The 15,365-nt window shown below is 48.1% G+C and overlaps 1 protein-coding gene across 7 annotated transcripts in view; it reads left to right on the forward strand.

Annotated features, from left to right (window-relative positions):
* The window catches only part of SPATA13 (spermatogenesis associated 13), a 140,918-nt gene extending 126,018 nt beyond the window's left edge, over positions 1-14,900 (forward strand). For 6 of the 7 annotated variants that reach the window (XM_012441379.2, XM_064373507.1, XM_064373506.1 and 3 more), the window contains 5 exons: positions 1,322-1,554; positions 5,033-5,162; positions 7,584-7,956; positions 10,369-10,443; positions 13,158-14,900. In XM_012441379.2, the coding sequence (XP_012296802.2) occupies positions 1,322-1,554; positions 5,033-5,162; positions 7,584-7,956; positions 10,369-10,443; positions 13,158-13,333 (987 nt within the window). In that variant the 3' untranslated portion in view covers positions 13,334-14,900. Of the gene's footprint in view, positions 1-1,321; positions 1,555-5,032; positions 5,163-7,583; positions 7,957-10,368; positions 10,444-13,153 lie in introns of all 7 variants that reach the window. The other variant, XM_012441401.2, reaches the window with a different exon arrangement.
* The last annotated feature ends 465 nt before the right edge of the window (positions 14,901-15,365 follow it).

Below are 15,365 nucleotides of genomic sequence, written 5' to 3' on the forward strand. Positions count from 1 at the left end.
CTTAAATGGTTATCATATCAACTGAATCTATATAGTTAATCTTGTCTAAAGTCCCAGATTCATTTTTTCAAAATCTTTTTATGTAGTCTGGAATTAGGAGGTTACATTTGGAGTAATTACTTTTTAAAAATTTCTGAGGATTATGCTATGAGAACTATGGAGTCCTTCCTAATAATATCTAGTAAGTGTGAATTACATTTCAGGCACTGTTTTCAGGGTTTTCTTTTATTGGCTTGTTTATTGCTGTGAGGTAGATATGATTATCTCTCCCACATCCTAGATGAGAAACTAAGGCCCAGAGAGTAAGGAACCCAGGGCCACACAGCAGTAAGAGGCAGCTGAGAAGGCAGACCCAGGCATGTGGCTCCAGCACCCCGGCTTGTATACTGTTAACTGTCTCGGAACCTTCCTGTGATAATAACATGCATTTATCCCTTTTTAACTTATGATTGACTATTACTTACTGCTAAAGGATTTCAGAGGAAGATTTTAGTTCCAGCCCAAATAGCAAGGGAACAGTAAGAGTAGTAATAATAACAATGGTAGCCTCACTACCTCCTTCACTTCCTGGGTGCTGGGCTCAGTAGCTGTCTAGAGTCCTCTGGGGCAGAAAGATTTTAAGTGGCTGGGCATAATGTTTTTGTGGTAAGTCAGTTGGAGGTTGGGCCCCATGGGTGACCTGGGCATATTTGGGACATTGTCACAGCCCTCCTTGTGTGGCCCGTGCAGAAGGTTCCTGCAGGAGTCAGCTCAGGCCAGGCTGGAGGCCAGGTGATGGCCCTAGGAAGGTGAGTCTCACAGTGAGATGGGGGAGTACTGCTGCCACCAAGGAGGGGGCCGTGGCAGGCCCAGCCAGGGTGACAGCAGGGAAATGGGATGAGAGGTGTGTTTTTTGAGGAAAACCTGACAAGACCAGTTGCAAACCACAAAGAATAAACAGTCATCAAAGCTGCCTGCATGGTTTTAGCTGAGTTGAAAGAATTTGTGGGAGGGGGATGTTAGAGGCCCCGCTCCCCCTGCTCCCCACCTTCCAGGGTGAGTGCGAGGCAGGCTGGAAGGAGACCAGGCTGCAGAGTCCTAGGGCAGCCTCGCCCTCAACCCCCTCTGGAGTCTGCCGAAGCGCCCCTTCCTGCTGGCCCAGTATGCTTCTGGAAACCACGGCAGGGCAGCCTGGCCGCCAGCAGCTGTCATGCCCTGTCCTTGCAGAAGTCCACCTCCCTCCTTTCTAGGAGTGTCCCTTAGAGAGGGCTGGGATGCCGCTGTCTTTGTCATGGCCCAGAGCCACCCCAGAAGCTGATGAAGCTGTCCTTTTTCTTCCCAGCAAGAGGGCTTTGCCATCTATTCCGAGTACTGCAATAACCACCCGGGTGCCTGCCTGGAGCTCGCCAACCTCATGAAGCAGGGCAAGTACAGACACTTCTTTGAAGCCTGCCGCCTGCTGCAGCAGATGATCGACATCGCCATCGACGGGTTCCTGCTCACACCGGTGCAGAAGATCTGCAAATACCCGCTGCAGCTGGCCGAGCTGCTCAAGTACACCACGCAGGAACACAGGTGAGGGGCATGGGCGAGGGGTGCAGATGAGGGGCTGCTGCTGCTTCCCGTAGGCAGCTTTTAACCCAAGCAGTGATAGGTGGGCGTCAGTGTCAATCTTAACAAACTGGGAGCTCCATGGGAGCAGTTTTCAGATTGTTGAGCCTGTGTGCAATTAACTATTGAAACAGAGTGATTGGAGAGGCTCCAGAACATCCGCTCCGAGAGCTGTGAAGACATGAGCATCCTTCGTGAGCTGTGCCGTGAGCACATGGGGACTTGTGTTGTGTTGTTACTCCTTATATTGCTTACCTATATTTATAAACATGCCTTTGAGTCCTCAGTGGTTAGTAAAGACCATTTCTGAGGGAAACAAACCAGTGTGAATGGAAAGCCACGACTTTCCTTCTCTCCTGTACCCATGACGTTGACGCACAGCAGCTCAGCTCAGAGCAGGATTCTTTATGGCAGAAACGTTGCGTTATTTTGACTTACCTAAAGTTAGTTGTTGCTAAGCAGTCTCTACTTAGCAACATAGAAGGGATGAAGGCACACACAAGCTTGAACTGTAAAGAGTGTGGAATGTCAGGGGTGGGAGTCCATACAGGGCTGCTGAGAAGACCAGGGTGCTGGGTGCCCGCTGGGCCCTGAGCCGCTCCTTCCCCACCGGGGTGCTGACTCCCTGCTCCTTGCCCCGCTCCCTCCTCTTGGGAGCACAGGGCTTCCTTCTATGCTCACCTTAATGTTGCATCTCCCTTCGAGCTTCCTTGGTACCTCACCAAGCTCTTCTTACCCACACTTCTGTTGTTTGAATCTCAGCTTCTCCTGAACAACAAGCAACACAATACACACTCTCTCCGTCTTTATTATCTGCTGTGGTTATTTCTGGATTCTTCTCAGGCCCTTGTTCTCTAGCCATATGATCTCTTGTGGGGGAGCCAAAAGTTATCCTTTGTTTCCTTAATAGCCGACTGTCCTTTCATGTGTGCATAGAAGCTTTTGTGTGGCTATACATGTCACTCATTCAGCATTGGAATGTGCATGCCCATTTTCCATGCCATGGGAAAATATCCCCACAGTGCAGCCCACCTGTCTGGTGCCTCAAGCTAGCAGTGCTTGGCTAATTGCTGAGTTCTCACCTGGCTGGCAGGGACAGGACAGTCATAGAGCAGCTCCTGTGTGCCAGGCTCCAAGCTAGGCCACACGGGGGTGCAAGGGTCTAGGCTAAAGTTGACTGTTGTAGATGAGAATCGAACCAAGGTCCATGCCCCGACACAAAGTCTTTACCTGTACCTGCAGCGGGTCATCTCAGAGGGTCCTAATGAGAAGAGAAAGAGGGAAGGGATTGTACCAGGAGGAAATTTGTATGGCAAACCACAACAGTTATCGGTTTCAGCAGCTAAATATCTCCCTGCAGGGAGTGGAGAGTGAATCATTATTCTTTTGTCCTCTGCCTCTGAACTCCTGTGAAGAGACAGACTTGTAAAGGGAAGCTTCTGGCCGGGCGCAGTGGCTCACACCTGTAATCCCAGCACTTTGGGAGGCCGAGACGGGTGGATTACCTGAGGTCAGGAGTTTGAGACCAGCCTGGCCAACATGGTAAAACCCTGTCTGTGCTAAAACACAAAAATTAGCCAGACGTGGTGGTGGGTGCCTGTAATCCTAGTTACTTGGGAGGCTGAGGCATAAGAATCACTTGAACCCCAGAGGCGGAGATTGCAGTGAGCCGAGATCGTGACACTGCATTCTAGCCTGCATTCTAGCCAGAGCCGGACTTTGTCTGAAAAAAAAAAAGAATGGAGCCTTCTTACAATGAGATTGGTAGATTGGAAAGCAAAGAATAAGAATGAGAGCAGGTCACAGAACAATAGACTCTAGATATGGGTGTTAAAGAGTTAGGACTAAAGGAATTCGAGAAAGCAGTTCATTGAGATAGATAAAAGAAGAGAGAGCTATATATTTTTTTCTTATTCTGATGGAGAAATCAGAAAAGTTCAGTGGAAAAAAACCAGGGAAGTCAAGAAAGCCACAAAATTGAAGAAAAAAATATTTTTTAGTTGTAAATATCTTTTACAAGATTTTGAAGACATTTTTAAGAAAATGTCTTGATGGCAAGTTGAGGAGCCCAGAGCCAGAGACGGTAAGCGAGAGAATTAAGAAGCAAAGACTTCTTGAAAGATGTGGGCAGGCAGCTTCGTACATTCTGAGATGGGAAAGCTGGGTCCAGAAGCCCACACCTCACGCTTCAGTGGTTGCTTTTTCTCCTTTAAGGGCATTTTTCACCAAGAGCATCTGCAGATTTTGGCTTTTTCAAAATAAAAATTAGTCGACCTGACAAAAAGTTCATTTCCTTGTCATAAGTAAAACAAAGCAAAAAAATCTTTAAAAAAAAAATCATTACAACTCAGTTTTGTCCAGAAAAACTTAATTTGCACCCTTTCTTCATTGCTGGAGGCCTCTTTGGGGGCGCCGTGCCCATGATTTTGGCAGCCCCTGGTGTCATTCTTGCTCTCTGCCCCACTTCTGAGTGTGAATGGGCCTCTCTAAAGACAGCAGGTCTGCTTAGTGTGGGCAGCGTCTGGGGACTTCCCAGGAGCTGAGTTGAATTGTGTTTGGTAAATAGACAATAGAATCTGCTTTCAAGGCTTTCCCGTGGTTGTGCAGAAGGATTCTCATTCATTCTGGCTGTGGTGCAGTGGCCCCGTCTGTTCCCTAAGTTGCCAGGGGAAAGTGGAAAATGCAGCTCATTAGCTGGATGGTTGGTCTCCCCAGCCCCCCATTCTTAACGCTGAGCAAAACCTGACCGTGAAGCTTGCAGATACTGGACATGCTCTGTGCCAGCCTGTGAGTAGACTGGAACTGTAGCTTCTGCTCTTCCAGTGCCTACAATTTTAGTGGGCTTGGGAGCAGGGGCCTGCTGGGGTGAACGTTTTAGCTTGGTGTGACTGTGGCGGATGGAAAGCACCAGAAAGGAAGATGTGTTGGTGAGGCGAATGTGCTAGCATTCCGTAACGCACCACTTCAGACTTCTGTCCTCTCCTCTCCTTTCCCAAACAGCATAAAAGATGAGACTCAGAGCAAATCGTCACCCTTGGAAATGGTTAGTGATTTTTAAAGTGCTTTATGTAACAAGAGTAGTTGTGTGAGAATCAAAGCCATAAGAGAGATGTCCTTTCTGTATTAATGAAAGCTGCCTATTGTCACCATGACTAAAACTTATTTACTGTGGCATTTACTGTCATTCATTGTGATTTCTGGGAAATGAGTGAAAACATTTTTATTCCAAAGAATTCTGAAATGCATTGGGGTCAGCTCCCTTAACCTATGCATACTGTAGTCTATTCATGGGGGAACAAGAAAAAGGGAAGCAGTGGCTGTGATGTAAATGGCAGTTTGTCTATTCGAGTCGTATAGGAAGAAGCGCCCCCGTGAGTTATTTTGCCAGTCCTCATCTGTAAGGTGCGTGCCATGTGATTAATATGAACCTCCCATCTTGCAGTGACTACAGCAGCATCAAGGCAGCGTATGAGGCCATGAAGAATGTGGCTTGTCTGATCAATGAGCGCAAGCGCAAGCTGGAGAGCATCGACAAGATAGCTCGCTGGCAGGTGTCCATCGTGGGCTGGGAGGTAAGTGGGAAATACCCCGCGTGACCCCATGCCACTGGCCCTTCCTGCACCTTTGATCTGGTACAGACACGCTGTAAAATCCTATGATCAGTACCTTATATTCTTGGCTTTAATGGTATGTATACCATTAATGGTAAATGTATTTTGAGGCGTATTGTTGAATTTAACAATCAACGACTTTATACCCGATGCCCATAAGAAATAAAATCTGAAGAGTGTCTGCAGTTAATTTTTTGCTAAGCCTCTGTCTCTCCTGATAGAGGGAGCTCCATGGGAATAGTAGAGGACAATTCAGATGCAGCCACATAATATGGTAGTAGAAGTATGGGGGACTCTGGAGTCCCTGCTCACATGTGAATCCTGTACGATCTGGGCAAGATTAATTTTTTTATCTTATCAGTTGTGGAGGGAAATATTAGCTACCTCATAGGCTACTGGGAGCATGTTATAAGACAGTATAGGCCAGTCACAGCAGCTCACACCTGTAATCCCAACACTTTGGGAGGCCAAAGTGTGAGAATCGCATGAGCCCAGGAGTTTGAGACTGGCCTGGGCAACATGCCAAGACCCTATCTTTACAAAAAAATTAAAAAATTCAGCTGGGCGTGGTGGCATACACCTGAAATCCTGGCTACTCAGGAGGCTGAGTTGGAAGGATCACTGGAACCTAGGAGGTTGAGGCTGCAGTGAGCCATGATCACACCACTGCACTCTAGCCTGGGTGACAGCAAGACTCCATCTCAAAGAGAAGACAGTACAGATACAGTGCCTATAATAATGGTCCGACGAATCTTCTCTCTCTATTTATAAAAACAACAGTGATAATAGCTGGCACCTGTATGTGTTTACCACATGTTCGGCTGGCACTGGTCTGAGCCATTTGTACATACATGAACTCATTTAACCTCTCCACAATCCTATGAAGTAAGCGCCGTTATTATACCCATTTAACAGACGGGAAAACTGAAGCACAGCCCAAGACCACACAGCTCAAAAGTAGCAGAGGTGGATTCAAACCCATGCAGGCACCCTGGTTTCCAAGTCCATGCTGGTGACCACTGAGCTCTACTGCCATTATCAAGAACGACAAGCAGATGCCATTCAGATTGTTTTTAGATCAAGCTACACTGATTTTACATCTATTATTTAATTGGTCAGAACTCACTGTCCAGAGCATTGAGAAAGTTTGGAGCAAGAAGTTAGGTTTTTAACTGAAGTAGGTTATGGGTGGTGAAAATTAGAGAGAAACACGTACATTTCAAGGGCCTTACAGACTTCTGGCGTTTGGGCAGGATCTCAGAGAACACTGAGTCCAACTCTTTTATTTCATAAGTGAAGAATCTAGGGCACAGAATTGCTCTGAGCAAGTAAGTAGAACTGTTTTGGAGTCAGGCTCTTTTGGCTCCAAAAAATATTGTGTATGAGTGGGATTAAGGGAGAATCCAATCTTATATAACGAGGGCCAGTGTCATACCAAATACCATAAAGTAACATTGGATTAGATTCCATCTAAATATTGTAAGGAGTGAGTTCTTTCTGATTTTGGACACTGACGTTTAGGGGATAATTTGTCAGAAGTTAATTTCTTGCTGACTAGTTACCATCAGGCCTTTTGTTTCTATGATCCTAAATAAGTTGCAATTCCAGGGAGCTACCATACATCAACACAGATGTCAGCTCCATAATCACGGTCCTGTGTCCCCTACATGAACACTTTGTTACATATAAGCCTAGTGTACTCTCATTCTCGGAGGCTCGTTTGGGTCAGCTGCTGTTTCAGATCTTCACTGGGTTTCGTTAATTCAGCATGCTTCTTACCAGAGGCTTCAGGCAAGGAAGATCCCTCCGCTGACACAGAGGCACCATCACATTTTCCTAGTGAGTAGGAAAAAAAGAAAAATTTCAGGCACCAGGAGACCAGTAAATCCAGATTTATTAATAAATAACCTGTGAGGCCCTGCCCGCTTGTGAATGGGGACAGGTGGTGGGCAGTCTCAGGTAACTAGAAAATCTGAAAAAGCATTTCGTGTCAGGAGTCTCTTCCACCCAAGGAATCAGAATTTGGAGGGTTTTTTGTTTGTTTGTTTGTTTGTTTTGTTTTTTTGTTTTTTAAGAGAAAGGTCTTGCTGTGCCCCTCAGGCTGGAGTGTACTGGCATGATCACCACTCACTGCAGCCTCACACTCCTGGACTCGGGGGATCCTCTCTCCATCAGCCTCCTGTGTAGCTAAGACTACAGGCATGTGCCACCATGCCCGGATCATTTTTTAAATTTTATGTAGAGATGGGGTCTTGCTGTGTTTGCTCAGGCTGGTCTCAAAGTCCTGTCCTCAAACGATCCTCCCACCTTGGCTTTCTAAGTGACTAGGACTACAGCTGTGCTAGAACTGGAAGATCTTAAGGTGTGTTTTCATCCTTCCAGGGACTGGATATCTTAGACCGAAGCTCAGAATTGATTCATTCTGGGGAACTGACCAAAATCACTAAGCAGGGCAAGAGCCAGCAGCGGATGTTCTTCCTGTTTGACCACCAGCTGGTGTCCTGCAAGAAGGACCTGCTGCGCAGGGACATACTGTACTACAAGGGCCGGCTGGACATGGATGACATGGAGCTCGTGGACCTGGAGGACGGGCGCGACAAGGACTGCAACCTCAGCGTGAAAAATGCCTTCAAGCTTGTCAGTAGGACCACGGATGAGGTTCATTTGTTTTGTGCCAAAAAACAAGAAGACAAGGCAAGATGGCTGCAGGCCTGTGCAGATGAAAGGAGGCGGGTGCAGGAGGACCAGGAGTTGGGTGAGCAGCCCTTGGCCCTGCAGGCGCCTTTGCCTCTGCTTGCTGGAATAGCTTCCTTTCCAGCCCCACGGGCCTGCTTTGCCCAGCCTTCTCCCTCAGAGCTGAATCCCACCATGGGGAAAAGACGGGATCTGCAAACCCTGACTACCTCTGAATGTGCTTACGAGAAAGACCATGTCAGATATAGTTACTACAGGCAACATTTATTCAGTATTTACCTTGCGCCAGACATTCTGTGGCCCGTTTATAGAGATTGTCTCATTGAATCCCTATGAAGTGGTTACTGTTGTTATACCCACTTTATAGATGAGAAAATTGAGGCTTATGGAACTGGCCCACTCTGGCACTGTGGCCACATAACATTTAGATCGAGCACTTTGGATACCACATGCAGGGTATGAAGAATAAATAATAAACCAGCTCATTGTGACCCCAGAGATGGAGCCCCGCTATGGTGACCATCACTCAGGCCATCAGAAGTATCGCGTGATTCTGGAGGCCTCGGCCTCCCCTTTAGTTGTGCCTGTGCAGTACCTTCATTGTGCCTCACTGCCACAGTCAATCCACACCCAGCAGCCCGCCTGCATACTCCCCATCTCTCCCTGTGAAACTCAGGATGCCGTGCCATCCATTGCAGTTAAGGCAACGATCCTTCACCCCCAGTGTTACATTCATACTTCTTTGGTTTGTCTTCCCAGCTTCTGCTGACCTGGAGGTCCCGTGTGACCCCATGAAACCCAAGCCGCTATGCCTGGCATTAATGATGGCAGCACCCACAGTCTCTGAGCCCCCCTTTCAGTGCCTCCCAAGCTCTTTAGAGTTTTGAGCACAATCTGTTGAATGGAAGTCAGGGTGCCACAGTGGAGGATATTCATCTCTGCAGCCCAAGTGATCCCAGCCCTCAAAAGCCGTGGTCCAGGATGGAGCGGGGCCAGCATACACCCCTCCCCAGCCTTGCCCACTGCCATGAGGATGGCAGAACTGAAAACCAGGAGGTGCTTTTTCTGTCCTTCCCAGCCACTGGCTCTAAGCTTGGCTACAGAATTGGGTCTCACCCACAGGAGGTTTTGTGAGATTCTGCAGTAGAGTTGGAGGGATTTACAAGTTGGTCAGGCTAAAGCAGAAGCTGGGATCCGTCTAGCTGGAAACGCTCAATAGGTGGACGCTGGCCTGGACTTGGGCCACTCCAAGATACAGAGCTCCCCACATCACAGGCAGCCCCTTACGCCAAGGGTCAGGGCGTCCTTTAGACTAAGAGGAAATCTGATTCCCAGCAACGGCCATAGATGATTGGTGCAGAGTCTAGGGCCCCATTGGAACAGGGCTAATCACTCTCTCATGCCCAGAATTCACTTGCGATGACCGTTACTAAAATGCAAAATGCAGAGCCACAAAATCTTAGTTTTACTCGTCATATGACGTTGTCTAGTGCAGGCCCTGAAGTCACCTGTAAGTCAGAGTGTTTGGGTACCTGAAGATGGCACTATTTATGGGGGAGGGGAGCTTCCTACACAGTTTCAGTGGTGCCTCTCAATAGAAAGGAAAGGAGGGGCCTGATGTGAAGCCTTTTGCTGTGTGATGCTCCCTGTGCCCGATGTCAGGACAGTGCAGGACAGATGGTGGGCATGTGAAGGAGTCACGGCCAGGGGAGCGGGGTGGGCAGAGGTAGAGAAGGAGCATCAGGAGCAAGTCAGGCAGCGTGAGTCACAGACACAGGGCCCGGGTCAGCTGTGCCAAGCTGGGGCGATTACGTGCCTCCAGGAGGAAGGCTTCCTGCGGGAGAAGGCAGGGCCCCAGCACCCGGTCCTGGCCACTCAGCTCTGTCCTTCCTTCTTCCCCGTGTCCTGTCAGGCTAAGGGTTGCCTCATCTCATCATTTGCAGTGACTCTTGTTTCACCCAGTTCACGCACTGCACGGAGACACTGTCACATGCTGTGGGACTTTACAGTGAGGGAAGGCTCAGGACACACTGACACCGCCGGGGTATAGAATCTGGTTCCCACTACTCACGTGGTACCTTTGTTCAGGGTGGAACTTCTAATGTGCAAAGCTCTCATAGCGCGTGGGCAAACAGGCCCTGGGACCCTTTCCTCTGTTCTGTCCTCCCGGGACCTCATCATTTAGGGTTATAGTTGGGATGACCCTGTGTGAACGTTTGCCCAGGACATTCTGCATCGTCATGAGCACCCCTCCATTTCACTCTCCAAACTGTCCGAACAATTTGCAGGACAATCACATGGCCACCCTGGTGATAATCCTTAGGACCTCCCCTTTTCTGATCTTCAACCTGTCTGGGTTCTTTGTCTCAGGTTATAGGGATAACCTCAATGCTAATATGGGATATGATGCAGGTTTTGCTCTGAAACATGTCCACGTGTTCTGAATATATATCACATTTATTTCTAAATGCAGGAATGGAAATTTCAGAAAACCAGAAGAAACTTGCCATGTTAAATGCTCAAAAGGCAGGACATGGAAAGTCAAAAGGTAAGTTATGGGAAGGCTTTGCCTCCTTAATGCCTCTCAATATTCTTATGAAAATGGGGAATATACCCCAGGTTGTCAGCCTGTGACCAGCTTGGAGCAAGGGGGACAGTAGGAGTTAGAACTCAAAAGGGCAGGTCCAGAACAGGGGCAGGTGAAGGTGGCCTGCGTTTGGTCTTGAATGTGCATCAGCATTTGCTCCTATTGGAATGTGGGCATAGGAAACCTTCAGAAGTGCTGCCAGAGGATGGTGGGCCTCCTTGCCTGCCCAGGGGCCCTTTGCTCCCCTCCCCGGAGGGCTAATGCTGTGAGCCACCAGGTCGTGCACATCACCAGTCCGAGGCAAACCAAGGACTCTTGCATCTTTTGGGCATGAGAGAACAAAATCTCAAACCCCAAACTGTTTGTCAGCTGTAGGCTGGAGACAGTCTCGTTTAAGTAAGAAAAAGATGTAAAGGTTCGCTACATCAGGCAAGGAGTTAGACAAAAAAACACACGTCAGCTGATTTAGGGCAGTGATTCCCTAACCTCCATGCACGTTAGAATTCCCGGGCAGCTATTCAAAATGCTGATGCACAGGCCGCATACCCGGGGTTCTGATGCACTAAGATTTGTCCTCACTGAAGGTAATGCAGATGATCTGGCCCAACAGGAATTCAATAATAAGGATTTTTTTTTCCCAAAAAATATGCACTGCATTCTTAGAAACTTTATTCCAGTCATCTTTCTACTTTAAAAGGGATTTACTGGCCGGGCGCGGTGGCTCACGCCCGTAATCCCAGCACTTTGGGAGGCGGAGGTGGGCGGATCACAAGATCAAGAGATTGCCATTATTCTGGCCAACATGGTGAAACTCTGTCTCTACTAAAAATACAAAACAAAACAAAAAAATTACCTGGGCATTGTGGCGTGTGCCTATAGTTCCAGCTACTTGGGAAGCTGAGGTAGGAGAATTGCTTGAAGGAGGCAGGGGTTGCAGTGAGCCGAGATCGCACCACTGTACTCCAGCCTGGCAGCAGAGCGAGACTCTGTCTCACAAAAAAAAAAAAAAGAGGAGGAGGTATACCCTATGAAATGTATCTCTTGGTATTTTCCTGACTGCAAATGCAAAAACGGGACAGTGAATCTCAGAAGTGCAATAGGCCACCGACTAAAAAGCCAAAATAACTCATTCCCCAAACCACGCTTAGCACTCCCCTGTTTCCTCCATGCAAATGCAGAATCTCTTTTCCCCACTAAGTTACAAATAACTTTAAGACAGAAAATCCCATGTTAATTAATTTTTTTAAATTTCCACTTCTAATGTCAGATGACTTGTAAATCAATTTTTTTTTTTTTTTTTGAGACGGAGTTTTGCTCGTTACCCAGGCTGGAGTGTAATGGCGCTATCTCGGCTCACTGCAACCTCTGCCTCCTGGGTTCAGGCAATTCTCCTACCTCAGCCTCCTGAGTGGCTGGGATTACAGGCACGCGCCACCATGCCCAGCTAATTTTTTGTATTTTTAGTAGAGACGGGGTTTCGCCATGTTGACCAGGTTGGTCTCAATCTCTTGACCTCGTGATCCACCCGCCTCGGCCTCCCAAAGTGCTGGGATTATAGGCTTGAGCCACCGCGCCCGGCCGTAAATCAATTTTTAAGAATACTTTGTTTTCTGTCCATATCTTCTGAGAGTCACTCACCCAGCAGCCAAGCTCCTCAAGAACGGAAGGACTGCTGACGTTCACAGTGGCCACCGGGACGCTGTGCCTGGCTTATCTGATTTCTTCCTTTCTGCCACCCTGGGAGATAGGGCAAGTCTTCTGGCAGGTCAGGGGCAGGGGCAGATTCTGAACCAAGGCCTGCCTGCTTCCAGAGCCAACCTTCTTGATGCCATGCTGACATTTACACAGTTACGTTTTGATCTAATTGCTAATTTTAATAAACCTTCTAAATTACCTCTGCACAGATTGAAAATACCTACTCCAGTGAAGTTTTGATTAGAGTGATTAGGTATTGGGGGCAGAGTTCTAAGCACTTGTATTAATTCATTTAATTCTCATAGCAACCCTTTAGGTACTGCAATCCCCATTTTAGGGATTGGGGAACCAAGCCACAGAGAAATCAAATAATTTCCCCAGTAATCCCAGCTGATAAATGGCACAGAAGGATTTGGGCTGAGGCAGCATGAGCTCCAGACTTCCAGTTAGAGCATTTTATTGCAATTCACCTTGACTGCCAGTCTGGCTCAGATTCTGCCACTTCCTGCTGTGTGTCCTGGCAGTTTCTTTCCTTGTCAAGTTGTGATCATAATACCCTCGTTGGAGGCTTTTTGGGAGATTTCAGTGATAGAGACTGTGTCAAGCTCCACACAGAGTACCTGAACATAACAAGTGTAGCTACTGGACCTTTTTTGGTTAATGTGAATTAAGAATGATCTCTCTACAAAAAATATAAAATTAGCTTGGGGTGGTGACATATACTTGTAGGTCTAGCTACTTGGGAGGCTGAGGTGGGAGGATCGCTTGAGCCTTTGAGGTAGAGGTTGCAGTGATCCAAGATCGCCTCACTGCACTCCAGCCTGGGCAACAGAGTGAGACCCTGTATCCAAAAAAAAAAGAAAGAAAGAAAAAGAATTAGCTAAGAACTTGGATTTGAATCTGAGCATTTTTATTTTTTTCCTTTTGGGTTAACAAGGGACCCTCAATCCCTGTTCTATCTCTCTCCCCTCCCGAGTTAGGCTACGGCGGGTGCCCCGTGGCCCCACCGCACCAGGGCCTGCACCCCATCCACCAGCGCCATGTCACTGTGCCCACCAGCGTCCCCCAGCAGCAGGTCTTTGGCCTGGCAGAACCCAAGAGGAAGCCCTCGTTCTTCTGGCACACCTTCAATAGGCTCACTCCGTTCCGCAAATGAAAACGGGAGGGCGCGCTTCCATGGAGGTGGCTGTCAAGAGGAGAACTGTCTTTGTTTCTTGTATCCTTCAATCCAGGGAAAGTTTCTTGGACCCAGTGATAAAAACTTCCTTTTTGGGATCAAGGAAGGAGAGAAAATCTTGGACTCACCTTCAGTCTTTGGAGACCCAGCTGCCTTTGTGGAAGGGAGGAGAAGGTCATGACACACAGCTTTATCCTGCACAGAAACCCCCATGACCCGCTGTGCATGGCCGAGACGTGGGACTCAGTACCATGCTCTAGGGTGAATGGTGAGGCAGCAGCTGCAGACACCCCTGCTGCTGATGAGTACATGCCTGCTGCAGGTCCAAACACAGCGTCCAGGGCTTTGCAGTTCCTAAGGAGTGATGAAGTTAGAGGATCACTTCTGCATTTGATTTTCAAGGATGTCGTCCAGGCAGGGTTGATGCAGTGCTGCACATGTCTGGTCACACTTAGAAAGTGAGCTCTGTCTCCCTTCTGTAACACTGGGGACCTACAGCTGCCGTGGAGCCAACCATGGTGTTCCTGGCATCGTCGGTGTCCACACAGATGATGAATGGTAGCACAAACGTCATCTTGCAAGTTTCCTCTTCCTGCAGGCAAAGGGAAGTGAAACACGGTGTGTCTGTCACCTTACGTCGCGGTCCTCAGTGCAGTGACTTACGCATCCTTAAGAATCCACTGCTTTTCAGGCAAGGATGGAGAAATCCTACTGCGCACTGGCTTTGTCTCAAAATCGGGTTCCCTCCTACCTGCATGCCTTGAGTAACTCCGAGTGGAAATCACATCTAGCCCACACACTGTAACCTAAGAAACTGCCATTCAAGGCTGGGCACGGTGGCTCACACCTGTAATCCCAGCACTTTGGGAGGCCAAGGCAGGTGGATCACCTGAGGTCAGGAGTTCAAGACCAGCCTGGCTAACATGGCAAAACCCAGCCTCTACTAAAAAATACAAAAATTAGCTGGGTATGGTGGTGCATGCCTGTAATCCCAGCTGCTCAGGAGGCTGAGGCAAAAGAATCTCTTGAACCTAGGTGGTGGAGGTTGCAATGAGCCGACATCTCACCACTGCACTTCAGCCTGGGTGATAAAGCGAGACTCTGTCTCCAGGGGAAAAATTTAAAAAAAGACTGCCATTCAGACAACTGTTTGCAATATAAAAGCTCATTTACTCTAATATGTGTGATACAGTGAACATGAAAATACACTGGAAGGCATTCTCAGAGAGCCGCACTGCTGCTGACGTCATTCTTACCAATGAAATCGCAAAGACAGGCAAAGCAGTCCTGCTTCTTGGGAATCGGAAGGTGCCTTTATCACATAAACCCAAACAGTGGGGCATAACCGTGCCACCTGAGCATGTCAGCAGGCTTCGGAGGACTTGTTCTTTATAAAAGAGACCTTCACAAAATAGGCTCAGAGAGAGCAGTCTTTATTAAGAAAGGCCACGTGGGCTGACACCTGCAGATAATCATCTCCTTTTCTTTGTGTTGCATATTTTCATGACATAACTTTTAACCATGTCTAGAGAAGGCAGGCTCTGCAAGAAAGATGCCCTTTCAACCCGCTCAGTGCCCTGGACAGGAGATACTGGGTTACACTGTTAGTGGATTTCTATTTGAGAAGCTCATTTTTGTATGCGACTCTTGGAAAGTTCTTTTTTCTAACAGGCCCATGTTTGAGAATAAACAAATCTGCAATGTCAAAGACAAAGGTGTATTCAAACTCCAGGTGTGTGCCTCCTCCGTTCCCCCCTGCAGCCCCTCACATCCAGAGCCAGTCCTGAGGGGTGACATCGTGCATCAAGAAAAAATAACGGCCCTCTCGGGTGGACCCTTGAAACATTCTATGACAGCTGATGGCCGTGCTATGCCACCTTGGCACACATGCTTAGGGCGGCATCGCCGAGGGTTACTGTGCCCCATGGCTAAAAGCCTCTGGGTTGCTTCTGTGAACTATCATGCCGCCTGGAGTCTCCTGAGACCGAAGCTGCTGCAGGAAGGAGCTTCT

Source organism: Aotus nancymaae, unplaced genomic scaffold, assembly GCF_030222135.1.
Source record: "Aotus nancymaae isolate 86718 unplaced genomic scaffold, 86718_ANA_hifiasm-v0.15.2.pri h1tg000009l, whole genome shotgun sequence".
NCBI lineage: Eukaryota > Metazoa > Chordata > Mammalia > Primates > Aotidae > Aotus > Aotus nancymaae.